Source organism: Alosa sapidissima, chromosome 7 (genome assembly GCF_018492685.1).
Source record: "Alosa sapidissima isolate fAloSap1 chromosome 7, fAloSap1.pri, whole genome shotgun sequence".
NCBI classification, from domain to species: Eukaryota; Metazoa; Chordata; class Actinopteri; order Clupeiformes; family Clupeidae; genus Alosa; species Alosa sapidissima.
This window is the reverse complement of record NC_055963.1, coordinates 10,091,435-10,111,434: the sequence shown is the minus strand read 5'-3', so window position 1 is coordinate 10,111,434 and position 20,000 is coordinate 10,091,435. Positions and strand designations below refer to the sequence as shown.

Genomic DNA, 20,000 nt, shown 5'->3' with positions numbered 1-20,000 from the left:
TGCTTTCCACTACCTTCCTGCCTTCATACTTGTTTTCATACCTAGATGTTTTTGTTATTTCATGGACAATCCGTATAGATGAGGGTAAGCAGTGAGCACTAAGTGACCAAACACCAAATCACCTTTGTCTCTTCCTGTTTCGCTGTGTCCCTGTGTCTCTGTGGGTGTGTTACAGCCGGACGTGAAGGTCGTGCACAGGGAGAGGTTGGACCTGGGGCCTGGTTTTGCTCGGGTCAAAGATGGCGCAGGCCTGGTCTTCACTATCGACAATATTCCCTATGCGATGGAGTACGACATCCTGATCCGCTACGTGGCTGAGGTGGGTCGCACAACCATTACATGGCCCATAGTTATCACCTAGAGCGCCATCTGTAGGTCACAAGTATTACTCCTCCAAAGAATTCAGTGTGCATTGTTTGCACAGTATGCAGTCTGTATGAGTATTGAAAGTACAAGTGTAAAGTACAGTAAGTGTTTCAGTTACACTATTCGGTTATTAAGTGATGATGCAATAATGGGCTGATAAATCTCTTTCCAAGTCCAATGGCTTTCAGAGGTGCTTGTTTTTCTCCATAGACAATGAAATAAACAACTTTTTCCGCTATTCAGAGTAGCCTTTAAGAAATTGCCATCCTACTACTCACTTGTTGCCTCAACCTGATGAAATCCTATTTTTCGTGGAAGCCTGGACCTTACCCTTGATTGTATCATCTGGCTGAACAGCTACAGTAATTACTCTGTTAAAGTTAGCGATTTTGTTTTACCCTCACTAAAACGGAGGTGATGGTGACATGGTTTACAAGTTGCAAAATCCGCCTCGCTGCGCTAGTCAAAGTTTTTTGACGAAAAAGCTGTTGGGGCTGACTTAACAACCGAATATGCAATATGTAGGTCATACTAAGTAATGTCCTTGTTCTTACCATCATAATGGGCCTTATTTTAAATGAATGGCAAATGCAAAGTATAAAGTCTAACTGAAGCTAATTTAATAACAAAGCAAAATCAATTTGCTAATTGAATACCATGAAATGTGACACACACACACACACACATACATGCTGAATACATGCAGGATCCTTGAGCAGGATCCTAAGCACAAACATAGTGGGGTCATCTCACATCCCACACAATAGCTCTGGTTCATGCATGATGAGACACTTTGCTAATTGAATGACTTTGCTCCTTTCATTTGAATTAGGGCCCCGAGTCTTCTGATGTACAGTAGTTCTTATGCTGAGCTTGTCTAATGAAAGTGATGTCCTTGCAGTCTACTGAGGACTGGGAGGTCATTGTGAGCTTGACTTCCACACACCTGGCTATGAGTCCCCGCTGTGGCAACCTGCTGCCGACGGAGCAGATGTACACAGTCACCCTCCCCCACAGTGGCAGGTACCTAATGTATCTCTGTGCATTTCTTTTGTGTGTATGTGTGTGTGTGTGTGTGTGTGTGTGTGTGTGTGTGTGTGTGTGTGTATATGTGTGTGTGTGTGTGTGTGTGTGACCCTCACTCCAAAAGAAGTCTTGATTTCAGCCCTAGAATGCACCTGCTTCAGTGTCATACGATAGTGACCAAATCCACCAGCCACAAAAGCCTGGGGTCATCCTAACACCAGGGTTGTGCAGAATTCCAGAATTGAATTGAAACTGGCTCTTAAATTCCAATTCAATTTAATTGAATTTCACTTGCATTTCAATTGGGGTAGCAAACAGGAAGTAGAATTGCAATTGCACAACCCTGCATAACACATGGAACTAAGACCATAAGCTAACTCTAAATCCTGCATTGACCGCGGACACGAGAGCACAGGCCTGGTGGAAGTCGAATAGCCCAGCAGTGGGAGGAAACGAGTTCAGTGGGTTCACTCTACAGTAGATTAATTTCAGAGGGTGTCCACAGACTACAGCTGATAGTGACGTTGCCAAAAGATAAGGGTCCAGATTCAGGCCCAGTCATTATGGCGGCAGTCTCACGGGAAAAGGTGTCTTGAGGTGGTTGTTTTTCTTTCCTCCTCTTTGAGTTTGCAGTTTGTATTGAGGGAATTTGGGCCTATGTGGCCTTGCCTGACTGCTAGGATGCTTGTTTAAGCTTGACATTTGAACCAAGAAATGACTTGTTTAACCATGATGGGCCTCTGAATAGACCATCTTCTAGTACAGTACCACTCAGAATAGTGTTTAGTTACCTTACATGCACTATATCCTAAGTCCACCCAAGTGTTTGTGCATGAAAGGCAATTAGCAATGACCAAACTGAGAGGTAACAGGGGAATCAGTGTGTGTGTGTGTGTGTGTGTGTATGTGAGTGAGTGTGTGTGTACGTGTGTACGTGTGTGTGTGTGCGTGCGTGCGTGCCTGCGTGCGTGCGTGTGTGTGTGTGTGGGTGGGTGTGTGTGAGTGTGTGTGTGTGTGTGTGTGGGTGCGTGTGTGTGGGTGTGTGTCTGTCTGGTATTTGTTGTAGATAGGCTGATTAGATTCTTTTCCCCTGTGTGACTTAATTAAATAAAAATGACCACCTCATGTAGTTTGACGTATTTGTTTTGGCCATGAACTGAATGACAGAAGCACAGAGAGCATATTTAAACCACGGTGAGCAATTGCCTTAAACCCATCCCACATCTTACAAACAAGCAATAAATACAGAACAGTATCTCACTCAGTAGACATGACTCGCACTCCAGTGTTGTGATACAGTAGGTGTGTGTTTCCGTGGCAACCTCACCACCACGTGTGCCCTGTTTCAGGCACGTCATGATGCCGCGTCCCTTTTGCTTCGAGCCTGAGAACCGCTACACCATGTCCATCCGCTTCCAGCGTCACGGGGTCACCCACCGCTACCTCACCGCCTTCATCCTGGTCGACTCGGTTAGGCCCCGTTATAAGCTTTCTCTCTCTCTATCTCTGTCTCTTTCTCTCGATCTCTCTCTCTCTCACTCTCAATCTCTCTCTCTCTCTCACTCATCTCTCTCTCTGTCTCTCTGTGACACACACAAACACACACACAAACACTGAGATACATATCCTATTTGTTTCGGTTAGGCCCAGTTAACTGTGGTCATATTAACCCTATTCAGTGGGAGATTTGGAAGTCTGTGTCTAGTCTGTGTAATAAAAGTTGTTACTGCCACCTAGTGGTTAACATAGAGCAAGTCTATGAAGAGAGTCCACCTTTCTTTCATCCTTTCTGTCTTTCTGTTTCTCTCTGTCTTTCTTTCTTTCTTTCTTTCTTACTTTCTTTCTTTCTTATTTACTTTCTTTCTTTCTTTTCTTTCTTTCTTTCTTTTCTTTCTTTCTTTCTTACTTTCTTTCTTACTTACTTTCTTTGTTATTCTCCCAACACCTCATTACAGCTGGTGCTGATCCCCAAGTATACGGAGCTCCCAGGGTTCAGTGGGAGCGACGCGCTTGCGGAGCACCGGCGTGATGAGATGCGGCGCTACATCTGCGTGGACTCCTTCCTGGCCCCCCGCTTCCCGCGGCCCCCGCTGGCGGAGATGTGTACCAAGCTCATTTGCAGCATCTCTGCCATCATGCATGACGGCGCCCTGCGTGAGTCAATAGCACATTTGTATGCGTGCTCACACACACACACGCACGCACACACACTCACAAACACACACACGCGTGCACACACACACACACGAGCACACACACACACTCACACTCACACTCACACTCACACTCACACACACTTCAAGGAAATTGACCAGACCACCCATCAGTGAGCTGTTTCATTCACTGCTTTTAGACAGACTTGATAAAGGGCTGTTTTTTTTTTTTTTTAAAGATTTACGGTCTTCCATTTTATGAACTTGATTGTAATTTTATTTATTTTTAATGTCTCTTTTCTTCCCTTCTCCCTGTTTCTATTCCTTCCTCCACTTTTTCATATTTCCTTCTCACTCTCCATTTCTGTTTTCAACCTCCTCCCATACAAACACATCTCTCTCTTTCTCTCTCTCTCTCGCTCTCTCTCTCTCTGGGTCCCTCAGCCTGTCACTGTGACCCTCAGGGATCACTGAACAGTGAGTGTGACCGAATCGGAGGTCAATGTCACTGCAAGCCCAACGTGATTGGCCGGCGCTGTGACCAGTGTGCTCCAGGGACTTATGGATTCGGACCATATGGCTGCACTGGTAAGACTTTTTTTGTAAGAACATTTATATCATAAAGGGCATGCGTTCTGTTCGTAAGAACAATACTGATAGTAGGCCTCATTATCAGACACCATTATACATCTTATTTGTGCAGTGTTGCTTGTAGCGCTGGAAATATCCACACAGCAGCTGATTCATATACAGTATGTTATGTCATATGATCAGAGGTGGAAAGTACAGCTTGAGACAGTAAAAGTCCTCCACATATCTGTGCCAACCCTTCACTTAAATTCTAACTGATGGACAGCTGATTCTAACTAGCACAACTCTTCAGCTGGGTAGAGCAGCTTATTGGTGAGATCACCTGTGTTAAGTGCACAGGTAGAACCAGTACATGGTTGGACTTTCTGAAGCTGGACTTTTCCACCCCTGCGTATGATATACGATAATGATGATTCAAGTTTATATCGCACCTCATATCTCACCCACTCTCTCTGACCCCCCACAGCGTGTAACTGCCACTCTGAGGGCTCGCTGGAGTTGCAGTGCGACCCCCACACGGGGCAGTGCCCGTGCAGGCCGGGGGCAATGGGGCGCCAGTGCTCCGACTGCCAGCCCGGCCAGTGGGGCTTCCCCAGCTGCAGGCCCTGCCAGTGTAACGGGCACGCGGACTCGTGCGACTCCTACACGGGCGCCTGCCACCAGTGCAGAGACTACACAGACGGCTACCAGTGTGAGAGGTCAGTCCAGGTGACGGCCATGGAGTCTTATGGTCTAGACTAGAGTATAGTATAAGTATATATACTTTTTTGATCCCGTGAGGGAAATTTGGTCTCTGCATTTAACCCAATCGGTGAATTAGTGAAACACAAACAGCACACAGTGAACACACAGTGAGGTGAAGCACACACTAATCCCGGCGCAGTGAGCTGCCTGCTTCAACGGCGGCGCTCGGGGAGCAGTGAGGGGTTAGGTGCCTTGCTCAAGGGCACTTCAGTCACGGCCCACTGGTCTGGGCCTGAACCGGCATCCCTCCGTCCAGAGTGCTAACTAGTGGGCCATGGCTGCCGACAAGACTAGAGGCTCTAATTTAAATGATGGGCAATGGGTATCGCATGCATTAACTAAAGTTATCATGTGGCCTGTTGGAGCATTAAAGGAGAAGTCCGGCAGTTTTTCACATAGATCTCCATTTCTCGAGGTCACCGAGTACTGTCGGTACGGAAATTAAATTAAATGAATTTTGTTATGAAAAAAACGAAAACAATCGGTTTTACCTAGCTCGTGTTGCTACAGTCAGCAGCTAATCCAACCAGGCAGCTACAGCGCTACACTCTAGGGGCATGTCCGTGAGCACCCATGTGCATGCCCCCAGAGTGTAATGCTGTAGCTGCCTGGCTGTGTTAGCTGCTGGTTGTAGCAGCTCGAGCTAGGTAAAACCGATTGTATTCGTTTTGTTTCGTACTGACAGTACTCGGTGACCTCAAGAAACCTCAAGAAACTTTGTGAAAAACTCGCCAGATTTCTCCTTTAAGTTGAAGACATTAAGTCAATGTCTTCCTCTTAATTAGCAAATACATTTTTTACTTCACTTCAAGACTTTTCACGTTTCACGTTAGATTAAGACCTTGTATAGGGTTTTAGAAAGTATTAACTCTTTGGCCCTTAGAGCCTTTCAGAAAAGAGTTTGTAATGAAAAAGTTGGTTCTTGTTCCCCCTGTTTCAGATGTATGAACGGTTTCTATGGCAACCCTGTATTGGGGTCAGGAGAGCACTGTCGTCCATGTCCGTGTCCTGGCAACCCTGGCAGTGACCACTCCAACGGAGACTCCTGCTATGCTGACCATGGCTCCAACCAGATCATCTGCAACTGCAAGCAAGGCTTTACAGGTGAGTATCCACATGGACTAAATAGTGGTGGCAGTCTCATTATTGTTATGCAGGATTCAAACAAATCGGATGCCATTTTCCACATACTGTTTGCTCAGTCCATCCAGAGAATAGAATTCACCTGAATTTACCTGTTAACTCTCTCTCTTAGTACTCCAATCAAGAGCATCTCACAGCTGGTTAACATCTGATAAGACCCACACAGAGAGGCAGTTGCTGGGGAGATGTTGCTTATTGTCTTCATCATCTAATTGACATAACCGCTCTCTCTCTGCCACCCTCTCTCAGGCTCGCGCTGCGACCAATGCGCACCCGGTTACTACGGTGACCCCGAGCGGCCGGGAGGCGAGTGCCGTCCATGCCAGTGCAATGGCAACACCGACCCCCAGGACCCAGAGGCGTGCGACCCCCGCACCGGCCGGTGCCTCAAGTGCCTGTACAACACCGACGGCTACGCCTGTGCCGAGTGCAAGCATGGTTTCTACGGCAACGCCCTGGTGCAGGACTGCAGGCGTGAGTAGAGATGACCTCTGTAGTCGTAGAGATGACCTCTGCAGGCGTGACAGTGCATGCTGATGTGAAAGTGCCTCTTTGTTGAGGTCTGAGTGTGTCTTTGGGGTTACGTTAGACATTAGATACAAAGAGTGGAAACGTGGGCTTAATTAGACCCGGAGGATGTTACCTAGTAATACTTTGAGAATGTCCAGAAGAATGGCAACATATGTCGCCACATCAATTCACCATATGTGTATTTCTTGGAATAGTACTGCTTTTAGGCTAAAAGGATCAAGTTAGATCAGAAAGTCGATGTTGGCTGGTTTCACAGACATACTGTCGATTAAGCGTCTTAAGTGGAGATCTTCATTAAAGTTCTTCTTTATTCTATGCTATGACTAGGCTTATTATTCCATGTTTGGGAAACCGGCCCTATATGCTATATTACTTTATCACTTGGTAATGTTTGTGTGTGTGTGTGTGTGTGTGTGTGTGTGTGTGTGTGTGTGTGTGTGTGTGTTTGTGTGTGTGTGTGTATTTGTGTGGGTGGGTGGGTGCTGCAGGCTGCACCTGTGTGACGGCTGGCACGCGTCCTGAGTACTGCACCGACGGTCTGTGCCACTGTGACCGTCAGACAGGGGCCTGCCCATGCCGGAACAACATCGAGGGGCACAACTGCGACCAGTGCGCCCCCAACCACTGGAACTTTGGCCTGGAGTGGGGCTGTGAGCCCTGTGGGTGTCACCCGCAGCATGCCATGAGTGCCCACTGCAACATGGTACGGTATCACCAGTCTGAAAGGAGCTATCTATCTAACAACCACAACAGACCTAGTGGGACTATGTTTGTTTACCCTGTTGCTAAAACCTTTTAAAACACTTTTTTTCATGTACCTTTATGAAATAGTCTAGTATGCATGTATTATTTGTGATGTTATCGGTACGACTGGATACATTATATTAGCAGTATTATATTATTTGTTTATTTGTTTGCAGTTTACTGGCCAGTGCCACTGTCAGCCCGGCTTTGGAGGGAAACAATGCACAGAATGTGAGCAGCTTCACTGGGGAGATCCACGCGTGGAGTGTAGAGGTAAGGGCACAGCCACTGACCAGGCCGCAGCGGAGCCGAACATCGAAATGACCGTCTACTTTCCACATGTACCTTGCTCCAGTGTTTTGTACTCTCTTCACATTGAACTTTAAGGGGAATTCTGGCAATTTTTCACATAGATATCAATTTTTTAACGGTCACCGAGTACTGTCAGTACGAAAAAAAAACCTGAAAACAATCAGTTTTACCTTATCTTTTGCTCGAGTTGCTGCAGCCAGGCAACTACAGTGCTACACTAGGAGCATGAACATTGGGGCTCATGAACATATCTATCTGGTCAAGTCATGGTATATACTCATATTTGTTCTTTCTCTCCTCCCTCCATCCCTTTCTCTCTCTCTCCCTCCCGTGCTCTGTCGCTCCAGAATGCAACTGCGAACCACTGGGCTCCGAGTCGGCTCAGTGTGACCAGGTGACGGGTGCGTGCGAGTGCCAAGAGGGGAAGTCCGGGCGTCAGTGTGACGAGTGCGCCCGTGGGTACACCGGCGCGTTCCCCAAGTGCGTGCCCTGCCACCCCTGCTTCCAGCTGTGGGACGACGTCGTGTGCCAGCTCCGCCGCGACCTCGATTACATCCAAAGCAAGGTGGACATGATCCTGGAGACGGGCATGGTGCCTGGCGTGAGCGACGCTCGCATCCAGGACCTGGAGAGGAAGCTGAACCAGGTGCGGGACCTGATCAAGAACGGAGAGAGTGACCGGATTTACCACCTCATCGCACAGTCCATTGATGACCTGAGGTAATGCATGTTCACCAGGCTGGGGAACTCCCCGAGGGAGAAACTTAAAATGCATATACCCTCTATATGTAGAGAAACCTAAAAGACTTTCAACCTTGAACTCGAACATTGTAACTCTTTCCATATTGTCTACTGTGTATTTGCATTTGTAATGTACTGACAAGGCGACAAGGCCAGAAAGTGACGATGTCTAATTCAGTGTCCGTAACTGAATTATAACCCCATCTGTTTCACGTCACAGGGCAGAGATAGCGATGACAGATGGACGTCTGATGGCCACCACCAGGGACCTGGATCAAGTGGAGGAGCAGGACAGGCACCTGAAACGGAACCTGACCAGTCTGGAGCAGGAGCTGACCGACCTGAATGCCACCCTTGCCAGCCATCGCAAGCAGCTGGAGAACTACTTCAGCGCCGGGTTCGCAGGTAGGGCAGCGTTGTTGTAATGATAAATGCTGTAAGATACAAAAGATACGTAAGAGTAATATATATGATAATATTATATTGTTATTATTGTGAGTGTTAACGTATAAATCGATGAATCTCTATCATTCATTGTCCTATTACTATTGTAAGTTATGAGCATATAGCTAGTAAGCAGTCCTTAAGTAAGTAAGTAAAATAAAAACTTTATGCCATTGTACAACGTGCACCAACAAATAGTGCTGTACAACTTACTGGTCATTGGTTGGTGGTCACAGAACCATTGAGAGAGAGAGAGAGACAGAGACAGAGACAGAGACAGAGACAGAGACAGAGACAGAGAGGTAATGTGAACTGGAACAGTCTTGCAACATGTCCAGAGAACATGTTAGAGACCTAGACTTGTGCACTTGTCCACTTGTGTGTACTCAGATCAGTTTGAGAAAGTGAAGCGCTACTACCAGGAGTCCCAGGAGGCGGAGCGGCGGTGCAACGCATCCGTGTCGGGCGCCCAGAGCCCTGTTGAGCAGTCCCGCCGCACACGCAAGGAGACGGAGGACCTGCTGGACAAGAGTCGAGACCGCCTCTTGCGCACGGTCGCTGCCCACAAGAAGTCCCTGTCCGAGCTGGAGACCAAAGCGCACGAGGTGGACAGAAGCGTCCACCACCTCAGCCACAAGGTGAGGACGTAAGCACAAGTCAAGATACAGTAAACACTTTGCTGTGGCTACACTAGGGGCTCCCAAACTATTCATGGCAGCCCCCTCCCCCCTCTCACAAATGAGAACAAAATTGGTGACCAATGGCAGCCTCCTCCTTCCCCTCAACATCAAAGACTGTGCTCAGATGTGGATGCTCATGGAACAGTCTATTTTGTTTTTTAATTTTATTTTAAAAAAAAAACAGTTGCCCATCAGTGCCTTTAACAGTGTATCTACATTTGAACACATTTCCATCACTCAGGCCTCAGGCCTTGCTAAAGCCGCACTTCCCAGGGGTCCCGCCCTACCCCACACTTTGAGAACCACTAAGCTACACAGTGGCAGTGAGAAAACACATCTACTGAATTAAATTATGAAACAGTCAAAATGAGCTTTCAGATGTTTTAGATGTCAGGGTTGTAATGGGAATAAACTGTGGGTCTACTTATAAGGCTGCTGGGCTCTAGGCTTTAGGATTTTTATGTTGTTGAGAAGGCAGATATGCTAGAGGTGCTACTATTTGACTCAACTCTGGTCAGATCCAAATCAGTCAGAGGTCCTGCTGAAGCATTTGCTCACTGACCTGATTATCGCCTCAGCCTCACGCTGGGGTATTTATGGCCTCATAGTGCTTCTGATTTGTCATCGGTTTATTGCCCTGTGTACTATAGTTGATCCCTAACCCTAAAATTGCCTTCCACTCAGGTGTGTGGTGGCCATAGCAACGCCAGTGCCAACGGAAGCTGTCCAGACAGTCCGTGTGGGGGTGCCGGTTGCCGCGACGAGAAGAATCAGCGTGTGTGTGGCGGACCGGGCTGCAACGGCACCATGAGCGCGGCCACCGGGGCGCTCGCGCTGGCCAAAGACGCCAGCGGCAACCTGACGGCCATCAGTGATGAACTACAGAGCATGTCCAAGAAGGTGTGTGTGTGTGTGTGTGTGTGTGTGTGTTTTTATTGCATGATCTCTCATGTAGAAACTAACCCTAGGTGCAGTCCCTGTCCACATCAGTTATCTGAACTTTATGGCCCTTCACTGTTTTATTGCATGTGTGTGTGTGTGTGTGTGTGTTTCTCTATTTCGCATTATGTGAATGTTCAGCACCACCTATGTTCTATGTAACACACCTACAGCTCCATGATGTTTTACTGATGACACAAGACGTGAAGACCCAAGCCATGACTACACTAGATAAAGCCAGGGAGAAGAAGGACGCCTTTGAGAAAAACAACAAGGACCTCAAGAATTTCATTCAGACAGTCAGAGACTTTTTAACTGGTAGGTCATATCTGCAATGCTGCTAGCTAGTAGCACATGTACAGTATAGTAATCCACACTGCTGCCCACACGTGTTTGCTGAGTGATTCTTTAGCTCTTCTGAAGTATTGTTTATCATATTAACACCATTTTGAACAAATTAGGCCATTATCTAAACCTGGAATGTATCATTTTCATTCCAAATCCATATTGTGGCTCAGTTCAAACAATAAGTGCTGTAATGTCAGATTGTCCATACTTACAAAATGACAAAACCGTATGTAATCTCTAGACTCTGAATCGTTCTTATTGGAGACCTGTCCAGTGCCACAGTGTCATGTTTGTGTTTATGTTTATGTTTATGTGTATGTTTACATTTATGTTTATGTTTGTGTTTGTGTTTGTGTTTATGTTTGTGTTTGTGTTTGTGTTTGTGTAGAGGAAGGAGCCGACCCAGAGAGCATTGAGAAGGTGGCCCTCCAGGTGCTGGCCATCTCCTTGCCGGTGAACCAGACCGCCATGGACAACCTGGTCAACCAGATCAAAGACAGCATCAGTAATTTGACAGACGTGGAGGGCGTGTTCAACCAGACCTCTGAGGAGCTTGAAAAGGCAAAGGACCTGCTTGACAGAGCACGGGATGTCAAGTAAGAAAGAGAGATCCAATTTGATGTATCCAATTAATGCTGATGTTGTTGTTATGCAAGCATACAAGCACAAATTAGCAAACCTAGATGATATTTTCAAATAAATCAAATTTGAGATCTTTGCAGTCTGAGGTTATAGTAGGCATCACTGAAATTGTTAGTGTGTGTGTGTGTGTGTGTGTGTGTGTGTGTGTGTGTGTGTGTTATTGTGTGTGTGTTATTGTGTATGCATTTGTGTAGGGCTCGGGCTGAGGGTGTCAAAGATGCAGCTAATGAGACCAAAAATGCCCTGGATGCATCTAAGAAGGCCATAGAAAAAGCAAAGAATGCTACCGAGGTCGCCATGAACAACCTGAACAGCACCAGAGAAGCCACTACCATGGTAGAGTGAATTTGTGTAGCTTGAACGTTATTCCTCATTTTGTAATTTACTTTGGATAAAAGCGTCTGCTAAATGAATAAATCTAAATGTAAATATTTGATTTTCACATATTTCCACTTATGTTAAGTTATTGTTGCATCAGCATTATGTATAGTACATACGCACATAATATTGTACTGTAAACATGCATACATTTGATGTCTTGGCTAGTCATAGCTTTGCGACTCCTTGAATGTTTTATTAAACAATTCAAACCTTGGACAGAGTAGGACTTGAAAGAAGAGGAATTGTCCTGTGTAAACCTCCCTCTCCTTCCTAGTTGATCTGCCTCTCACTCTCTTCTCCGTCTCGACCTCGTATCAGGTGGAGAATAACCTCACTGATCTGGAGCGAAAGCAGATGGACGCCATGATGCGGCTGGCCAGGCTCTCGGAGGATATCGAGGCCCTGAGGAACAAGACGGAGCTGAACAGGGAGATGGCCGAGGAGGCCAAGGCTCATGCAAACAATGCCACGGAGGCAGCCGATGCACTGAAGGAGGTTTGTGTGTGTGTGTGTGTGTGTGTGTGTGTGTGTGTGTGTGTGTGTGTGTGTGCGTGTGTGTGTGTGTGTGTGTGCGTTTTTACAAGGTATACTTGTGTGTATGTGCACGTCTGTGTTAAAATGTTTATTTTTGTATTTCTTAAATGAGATATGAGTGAGAGCGTGTGTTTGTGTGTCCATCCGTGCCAGTTTATTGGTGTGTATAGTGTATGGGTTTGCGTGTGTATGTGTATGTGAGTGTATCTGTGTGTATGTTTCTTAGTGTGAACGCTTAGGTTTTGCTCATGAAGCTCTTTCACTCTTAACAGAAGTTGTGCAAAAATGACCCAGCAGCTTTCCCAACCAAGAGTGTCGTTGACCATTTGTCTCTTTCTTTGGTCCTCCAAGGATCTGACTAAGGCCGAGGAGCTCTATGACACGCTGACCAAGAAGGTAGACTCCCTGGGCGGCAGTGCGACTGGGAACATCAACCAGCGGGCCAAAGACATGAAGAAAGAGGCTGAGGACCTGCTGAAGAAAGCCACTACCGACCTGGAGAAGCTAAAGAGTACGTGTCTGAGAGATTTCACTTTTTCGTTACTGTAAACCCATCTCAGTGTTGCAATTCCACCAGTTTTGAAGGAAACCGGGACGTGTTATCAACTGAGGGCGTAGTGTGCATTAATTGTCCTGTCAATTGTCACATCCATTTCCGTTCACAGGAAAAGACTGTTTTTTGTGCCGGTTCTCTGTTGGTGGAAAAGGCTTAATAGTTTGAGAAACATGCTTCTGAGTCTGGTTTCACAGTAGATGCCAAAAAATGTCAAAGTCAGCCTTGAAAACAAGCAGTTTGACCACATTTCCATATCTTTGTCCAAAGTGGCATAAAGCATAATACAAGTTGTAAGAAAAATGATGTTTCTTTGGTTGATGCAGCATTCAATCTTTATTCCAGTAAGAAGCAGTAACGAAGCACGTGAAACACATTCCGGGTACAGATGATGCAGACTGAACCCAGAGCTTCTCAAACTCTCGCCATGTTTCAAAGTACCTCCTCCACTCTAAATGTGATGCGATCAGGGAAAACACTTCGCATCGTGCAACTTTACCAACTTATGATTCTGATACCATCCTAGCAACATCAAAGATTTTGGAAGGATGGTATCTTGAATTTTGCTAGGGGACATTGTCCAGAATGTTGATGGTATCAGAATCTTAAGCTGGTGAAATTTCACCAGAGAGTTGAAACGGAGCAAGAATCGGGTTTTTGAGTGCATCATGTGAAGGGTTTTCCTAGATTGCATCACAGATGTAAATGAATTAGGCTTCTAATGCCAACAGGTCTGGCAACCGTTTGTTGTTCTATATGATAATTGTCTCTCCCCCTTGCCTGGAATGGTTCTCAGTGGCCTACCAAAAAGCCCATTCAACAATAGGTTGGTATCATTTTCACCATAGTTTGTTCCTGGCCCTGGGACCTTTCTTTGTTATCTTGATAAGATCACCATATGGAAGCTGATCTGATGTTTTCAGACAGGGTTATCTGTAAGTCTTTATATTCTGTACATTATCCTCCTTACATTTCTTGGGGTATTTTGGAACAAGCATCCCATCCCCTCACTGTTATCATTTCTGTCGTAGAGTCTGTCCTCAGCATACTCTGAAGAACGCTTTTGAGTCATTCTGTCCTGATGGTCCGTGTTCCGTGTTGTGCGTGCAGATCTCGAGAAGAAGTTCAAGAGGAACGAGCGGCGGATGCAGGACCAGCGGAACCAGCTGTCGGAGCTGGAGCAGAACGTGACCAGAGTGAGGGAGCACATCCGAGAACGGGCGCAGGGATACAGCACGTGCACTTAAACCCCACCCACCACTGCTGCTACGAGCCAATCAGCACCTCAAGACACAGCAGGAGGCCTCACCTCCTCTTAACGGACTTTAAAATGTTACCACTCAAAGCCAGTGTGTTGCCTTATTGCTGACATAGTCAAGGGATTATTTCCCTGTATTGTTTTATGTACTGTAATGCCACAATGTAAGCTGCCCAACATGCTACTACTGCAAAACACAATAAGCTAGGGGTCTCCAACAAGTAGCTTTTGAGCTACCACTAGCTCCACACCTAGCACTCCAAAAGGTTTAAGGACAATGTTCATAAATCTGTTAGAACAGTCACTTGGTAAAGCTTTTTAAAATTCTTATCAAATCAAATTTACAGTCTACAAACAGAGAAGATAAAGGAGCCTTAAAATGCATATGAAACTTATTCAGCTGTTTTGGGTGAAAACATGCTACTACTAATAGCCTACTAAACATTGGTAGCTCTCAGCCATGTTCATTTTGTCAAAGTAGCCCTCTAAGAAAGAAAGGTTGGAGATCCCTGCAATAAGCTGATTCTAGATTTATTTTTTCTACCAATCAAATGCTTATAAAATGTCAATATAGCCAACCACACCTTTTCACATTAATAATACACTGGACCTGGGTAAATGAATGGGACACTGATTTGCTGCTTATAAGTTTAGATGAAACCACAGAAAGGTGTGCACATGGCCGGGGTGGGCAGAGACATGTTATGAAATTGTAATGGGTGGGGGAGATGAGGGTTTGTCCCTATGCCCATACTGATACGTGTTTGTTTGTCTATTGTACACGCAACTGAAACTTTGTGTATACCAGATCAAGATGGTAGTCTTTTTCTTCCTAGGGTTATAGGAAGGTTAGGCTATTGCCTGAGTTTGGTAATATTACAATCTGTTTTTGTTTTTACTAGTGTCCCAAACGGTGATACATTTAACAGTGTAACATGTCACTGATATACAGTATGTATGCAGTAAATGAGATTTGCCTAAGGTGAAGGTGGGGAATACTGTACATATTTGTGGAAAAATATACTGTAACAAAAGGGGAGGGGGGGCGAGGGTGAATGGTTTTCATTTATACTGTGATTATATTTGTATCTCTATTACTTTTCCAAACACACTTGAATAACATTTTAATTCTAAAAAAGATTGCTGAGCTGAATAGACATACTGTAGAGTTCTATCATTCTTGTCCTACAACAAATTACTATTGAGATGGGTACGTAGTCAACAGTGTTCTGCACTGTAGACTTTCAATGTTTAAACCTTGAAAAAAGAGAGCTTAAGGTTGCCCAGTGACAGACCAACACACACACACACACACATTTTGGTATGCACACTTCACCATGAATAACTTAACGTTTGTACATTTCTGCTGTTTATTTGTGACAAAATAAATGAATATACAGTGTCCATTGGATAACCTGCTGTTTGTATATGATTACAGTTTGGTGATTTCATATTTCATATATCAATATCAAGCTTAACTACTAGAGAGTGCTAGAGCGCAACCCCGCTCATGTCTTCAGGGTCTCCTCCTGAGTCCAGCCATCCTCTCTGCCAGTAACTCTATTTGCCAAGGGCTTCCCTCCCTCTCCTCACAGAGTTGGATGAGTACTCTTATCTGACCTAAGGAACTTCAGTCAGTCATGTGACTTAACCCTCCATTAACACATTACACTCAAAGAGAGCTAATAGGGTCACCTCCCGTCCACCACGGTGCTTTGTGTGACCAGTGACTGGGCCGACTCGTCGCGTAGTGATAACAATAATTACAGTTACCGGACCACTTGATCTTGAGTGAGCTTGCCTTGCCTTGCCTCCATATCAATTGGTTTCTAAATCAGTTCTTGGGACTGTTTTAAAAAAGATCCAGCTCAGTTACAATGTTACTCAGGTTCCCACCATTCAACAAAGGGGCACTGTAAGAGGGAGAGAGAGAGAATGAGAGAGAGGGGAGGGTGGGTTTAATGGCAAGTTTGGCAACAATACTTTTTCTTATAAACTCTGTTCGCTGAATAGGTGCTGTATATTGAAGTAAAATTGAGGTAAAAATGACTTTGGACAGTGGACAAGATGATGAAGGCTGGGGTGTCCAGTCACAAAGTAGATGCTACAACAAATTCATGGCCTTCATCTTGTCAAAGCACAGAGAGAGATGGTGGAACAGATATAGGATGTCTTTTGGACTGTGTGTGTGTGTGTGTGTGTGTTGGAGTTTGAAGAGGCACAGTGAATAGAGGCTCACATCATTTGTATAGTTAGTAACACCAGAAACACTTAAGTTTTGTGTGACAATAAAACATGTAATTTAGCATTTTAACAGAATAAATTAAAATGCTTGTTTAGGCTCCAGTTGTTCAGGGCTTCATGGCATGGGTCATATGCTGCTATATTTTTCCCAATTGTAGGCTACATTATTAGTTCACACACTATACATATTTTGGTAAACTAAAGAAACTCAAAATTGAGTATGTAACTTTGAATATAAGCTCCATACCTCCCTACATTGAAGCGTGTGCGAGCGCATGGTTGAATCCGGTTTAGTGACGCTCCGCTGCGTTCTTTCGTACACGCCCCGCACGGCAAAACTTTTGCGAGTGCAGCAGACTTCAAATAACTCTGCGAGCGTTGTCCCGCTGCAAATTCATCAACACGAGATTTTAATGGCTGCTCTGTGAGGATTAGAAAAACATAAGAGAACTTTGGCGCCAGCGGTGAGTGTCGATTTTAGACAGATACTCAAAGTGCCTTTCACTGTGTAATATTTCTTACATATAAAGTTAGCTCTATTTATTTTTCTCTAATGATTTTCTCTCACCTATGTCTGTAATATGTAGCTCAATATTATCGGGTTTTTCTGTTATGAGCAAAACCTTTGTATTCCATATTTCAGAGAAGTGAAGCGTCAAAGGATTGATAGTCTTATAGCCATGCGCACGCTCGTGGCTCTGTTCGTATGTGGTAAGTACCCAATCTCTTTCATAAGGATATCATGAACTTAGCGCTCAGCATCATAGCGGATCTTTTGGCGATTCATGATATTTGCTGTTCTACAATTTAGAACAAGGGGTAGCCTACTGGTTTATAACAGAACGGTTGGGTCACCGCATAACTGTATACATTTTTCTAATGTCCTAAAGCTTATGATCTAAAACGACGGCCCTGAATGTGTGTGTGTGTATGTGTTAGGGGTAGTGATGGATAGCCATCTACACTCCCTGTTGGGATATCCGTTTTTCTTTGCCTCAGGTTACGTGTAACTTTTTAGAACTCTTTCAGCCTCTCTCTTTAAATGGTCAGTGTGTTACCCTATACTGCTGACCCCTTGTATTTACAGCTACCATGTGCCTTTACCACCCAGAGAGGAGCCACTTGGGTGGTGCTGATGGTGGGCAAATAGCATATAGTTGAGAGACATGGAGAGACAAACTTTTTGCTTCTCCACAGCTTAGTATTTTTTGTAACCTTAGAATCTTGCTGTCAGAATTTAAAGTTTAACGTTATTAAGTGTTTAGGCAATCTAGGGAGACCAGTAGGAAATAAAAACAGAAAATAGTTCCCATTGCTTCCAGAATCACAGATTTGAGCATAATTATAGTCTGAAGTACAACTCCATAATGAATCGGAACTCTGAGATGGTGCAGAGTTCTAAGAGCAGATTTTTGTGAGTGTATTGCCAAGCACTACACAAGGCTAATTGAAGGCTGATTGAGAATTTGTTTTTGGCTCCAACTGTCATGTGTATGTGAGATCAGTACATAGTGTGTGTGGGTCTGTGTGTGTGTGTGTGTGTGTGTGTGTGTGGTGTGTGTGTGTGTTCGGGTATGGATGTCTTTGTGTGTGTGAGCGTATTTGAGTATCCACGAAGAGATGCATCTATGCAGGAAACGGTGAATTGTTAGGACTGTGTTGTCTCGGAGAATGGTGAGTCCACCTGTTGATTAGCCAGCGTTGTCTCTTCAGTCACTGTCATGTTTAAGTAGCCTTGCTTTACAGCCGTCTTAACAGCCCACGGTAAAAGCTGCAGCTCAGCAGCACACACAGGCTTATTGGACCCCCAGGCACTCAATTAGTGACCTATGTTATTCCTGAAGGCCCCCTATTCTCTGGCCAAATGTATTTATTGGGGGTGCTAAAAAGGGAACTAGAGGTCAATAGGTGAAAATTGGAGGGTTGGGGTGGGGGTTGGGGGGTTAGATTATACATCCTCTCTGCTGGATGGAAAAATGCAATTGCATTCAAATGCATTCAGAAACATCTGATTGTGTGTCTGAGGCACATAACTGAAACAGGAAATTGGGACTGAGGGAGACCACCAGCGTCAAAGAGAGGGGTAAAAGTGACGCAGCGCCTGTCAGCCTGTGGGTGGCATTGATAAAGCCACTGGGTAGAGATCACAGTGGGAGACGCTCAGCCGTCACTCTGTGTTTGATGTCAAGTCTTATCTCCGTGCAGACCTCTCGCTAGCTGTCAGATCTGTCGGTGGGATAGGCTACAGCCCCAGAGGTTATCAGTGGGCTGACCACAGAGCCATTGACTGGACATACGTTTAGTGGCGGTGGCAAGGGGCCGGCTCATGTCCATTGAGCCGTCGGTCACTCGCCGCTTCCTTCTTCCTGTTTCACAGGCTTTCACTTTTTTCTCCCCTCGTCCCATTCTTCCGCTGCCAGCCGTGGGCCTTTCTCATGCCTGTCTGCTGGGAGGCAGGCAGTGGGTGGGGGTTGGGTCGGGGATTTTCTTAGCATAAGAAGGTGTTTTTTTGTGAGTGTGAGGGGTGAGGGGTGAGTGTGTTGTCGGGGTAAGTTAGCGGGGGTGGTGTGTGGTGTGCTCCTAGATTAGGGGACGCCATATATAGCCTGGTCCTGGGATTCTGATGGGATTGTTTTCACTCTGCTGTTTCACAGTAGGCACCTCTGAACTGTTTTCTCTATAGACGGTTTCATGGAACATTCGGGCGTTGCTACGGTAATGCTTGTTTATGTTGTTACCCTTAAAACCGTCTATATCCTTTCATTCATTTGTTGTGTGATCAGCATGTTGTATTAGGAAAGAAAAGCAATTTTGCACACACTGAATGCATGTAAACCACAAACTACAGTACAACTATAGGTATACAGTTCACAAGGAAAGAGCAAAGAAAAAAGAGACATAGCTACAATATCCTTTCATTCAAGTTTGTCTTTTCTCCTTTGTCCTTTTGTCCATTTAGTACATTGTCCTCTTCTATATCATCCACTCAATATTAACTTTGTTGTATTTTACTCTGTAAAGTTTCCACTGTCTCCTGGTTTGACACTATATCCCTTTGTGGATCTCTGGTGAATCTCCAGCAGGTTATGGCTCTGAGTCTGGTGGGAGGCCTCACTCACCGCTGTGGTATCTCTCTACGTCAGGGCTGACAGACAGACAGGCAGCAGACAGGAGAACAGGGACGGGGGGACGATGATGACTGAGTTATTTTTGAAATGTCTCGCCAGGTTCCCATGATGATAGTGAGTTTGGAGGTGGGGGATGGTGGTGGGGGGTCAGGCTGATGAGAGGCATTCGGGATGGACGGCGACACCTCTGTTTTTTATGAGTCATGGTGATGGCTGCCCCAGAGGATTTAAGCACTGGGTCTCTTCTTAGGTTGTAACTTGAAGTGATGACCTCATGCACAGTTTTTTTTCTCTTGTTTTTTTTTGGAGCTGAAAGCATTGCCAGCTCCCTTTAAAATGTGCAATTGTCCTGCCGCAACAAGCAGTCTAGTGTGTGTGTGTGTGTGTGTGTGTGTGTGTGTGTGTGTGCCTTGCTCTGTAAAGTAATGGAAGAAAAGGACAAAACAACAGGGGGATGGAGGAAGGGGAGAAAAAAGGTACTTTTTTGTTCGTAAAGCT

The 20,000-nt window shown here is 45.3% G+C and overlaps 2 protein-coding genes across 4 annotated transcripts in view; both read left to right on the top strand.

Annotated features, from left to right (window-relative positions):
* Window positions 1–15,541, top strand: part of lamb2l (laminin, beta 2-like) — a 54,648-nt gene extending 39,107 nt beyond the window's left edge. For both annotated transcript variants that reach the window (XM_042098089.1, XM_042098090.1), the window contains exons 16-35: window positions 176–319; window positions 1,268–1,389; window positions 2,742–2,862; window positions 3,348–3,546; window positions 3,990–4,133; window positions 4,603–4,834; window positions 5,821–5,984; window positions 6,273–6,497; window positions 7,043–7,257; window positions 7,475–7,571; window positions 7,958–8,330; window positions 8,572–8,756; window positions 9,186–9,433; window positions 10,160–10,375; window positions 10,588–10,732; window positions 11,151–11,358; window positions 11,599–11,740; window positions 12,104–12,280; window positions 12,671–12,830; window positions 13,983–15,541. In XM_042098089.1, the coding sequence (XP_041954023.1) occupies window positions 176–319; window positions 1,268–1,389; window positions 2,742–2,862; window positions 3,348–3,546; window positions 3,990–4,133; window positions 4,603–4,834; window positions 5,821–5,984; window positions 6,273–6,497; window positions 7,043–7,257; window positions 7,475–7,571; window positions 7,958–8,330; window positions 8,572–8,756; window positions 9,186–9,433; window positions 10,160–10,375; window positions 10,588–10,732; window positions 11,151–11,358; window positions 11,599–11,740; window positions 12,104–12,280; window positions 12,671–12,830; window positions 13,983–14,119 (3,654 nt within the window). In that variant the 3' untranslated portion in view covers window positions 14,120–15,541. The remainder of the gene's footprint in view (window positions 1–175; window positions 320–1,267; window positions 1,390–2,741; window positions 2,863–3,347; window positions 3,547–3,989; window positions 4,134–4,602; window positions 4,835–5,820; window positions 5,985–6,272; window positions 6,498–7,042; window positions 7,258–7,474; window positions 7,572–7,957; window positions 8,331–8,571; window positions 8,757–9,185; window positions 9,434–10,159; window positions 10,376–10,587; window positions 10,733–11,150; window positions 11,359–11,598; window positions 11,741–12,103; window positions 12,281–12,670; window positions 12,831–13,982) is intronic.
* Window positions 15,542–16,704: 1,163 nt separating this feature from the next.
* The window catches only part of lamb2 (laminin, beta 2 (laminin S)), a 47,779-nt gene continuing 44,483 nt past the window's right edge, over window positions 16,705–20,000 (top strand). For both annotated transcript variants that reach the window (XM_042098608.1, XM_042098607.1), the window contains exons 1-2: window positions 16,705–16,838; window positions 17,018–17,085. In XM_042098608.1, coding sequence (XP_041954542.1) covers window positions 17,055–17,085 — 31 coding nt within the window. In that variant the 5' untranslated portion in view covers window positions 16,705–16,838; window positions 17,018–17,054. The remainder of the gene's footprint in view (window positions 16,839–17,017; window positions 17,086–20,000) is intronic.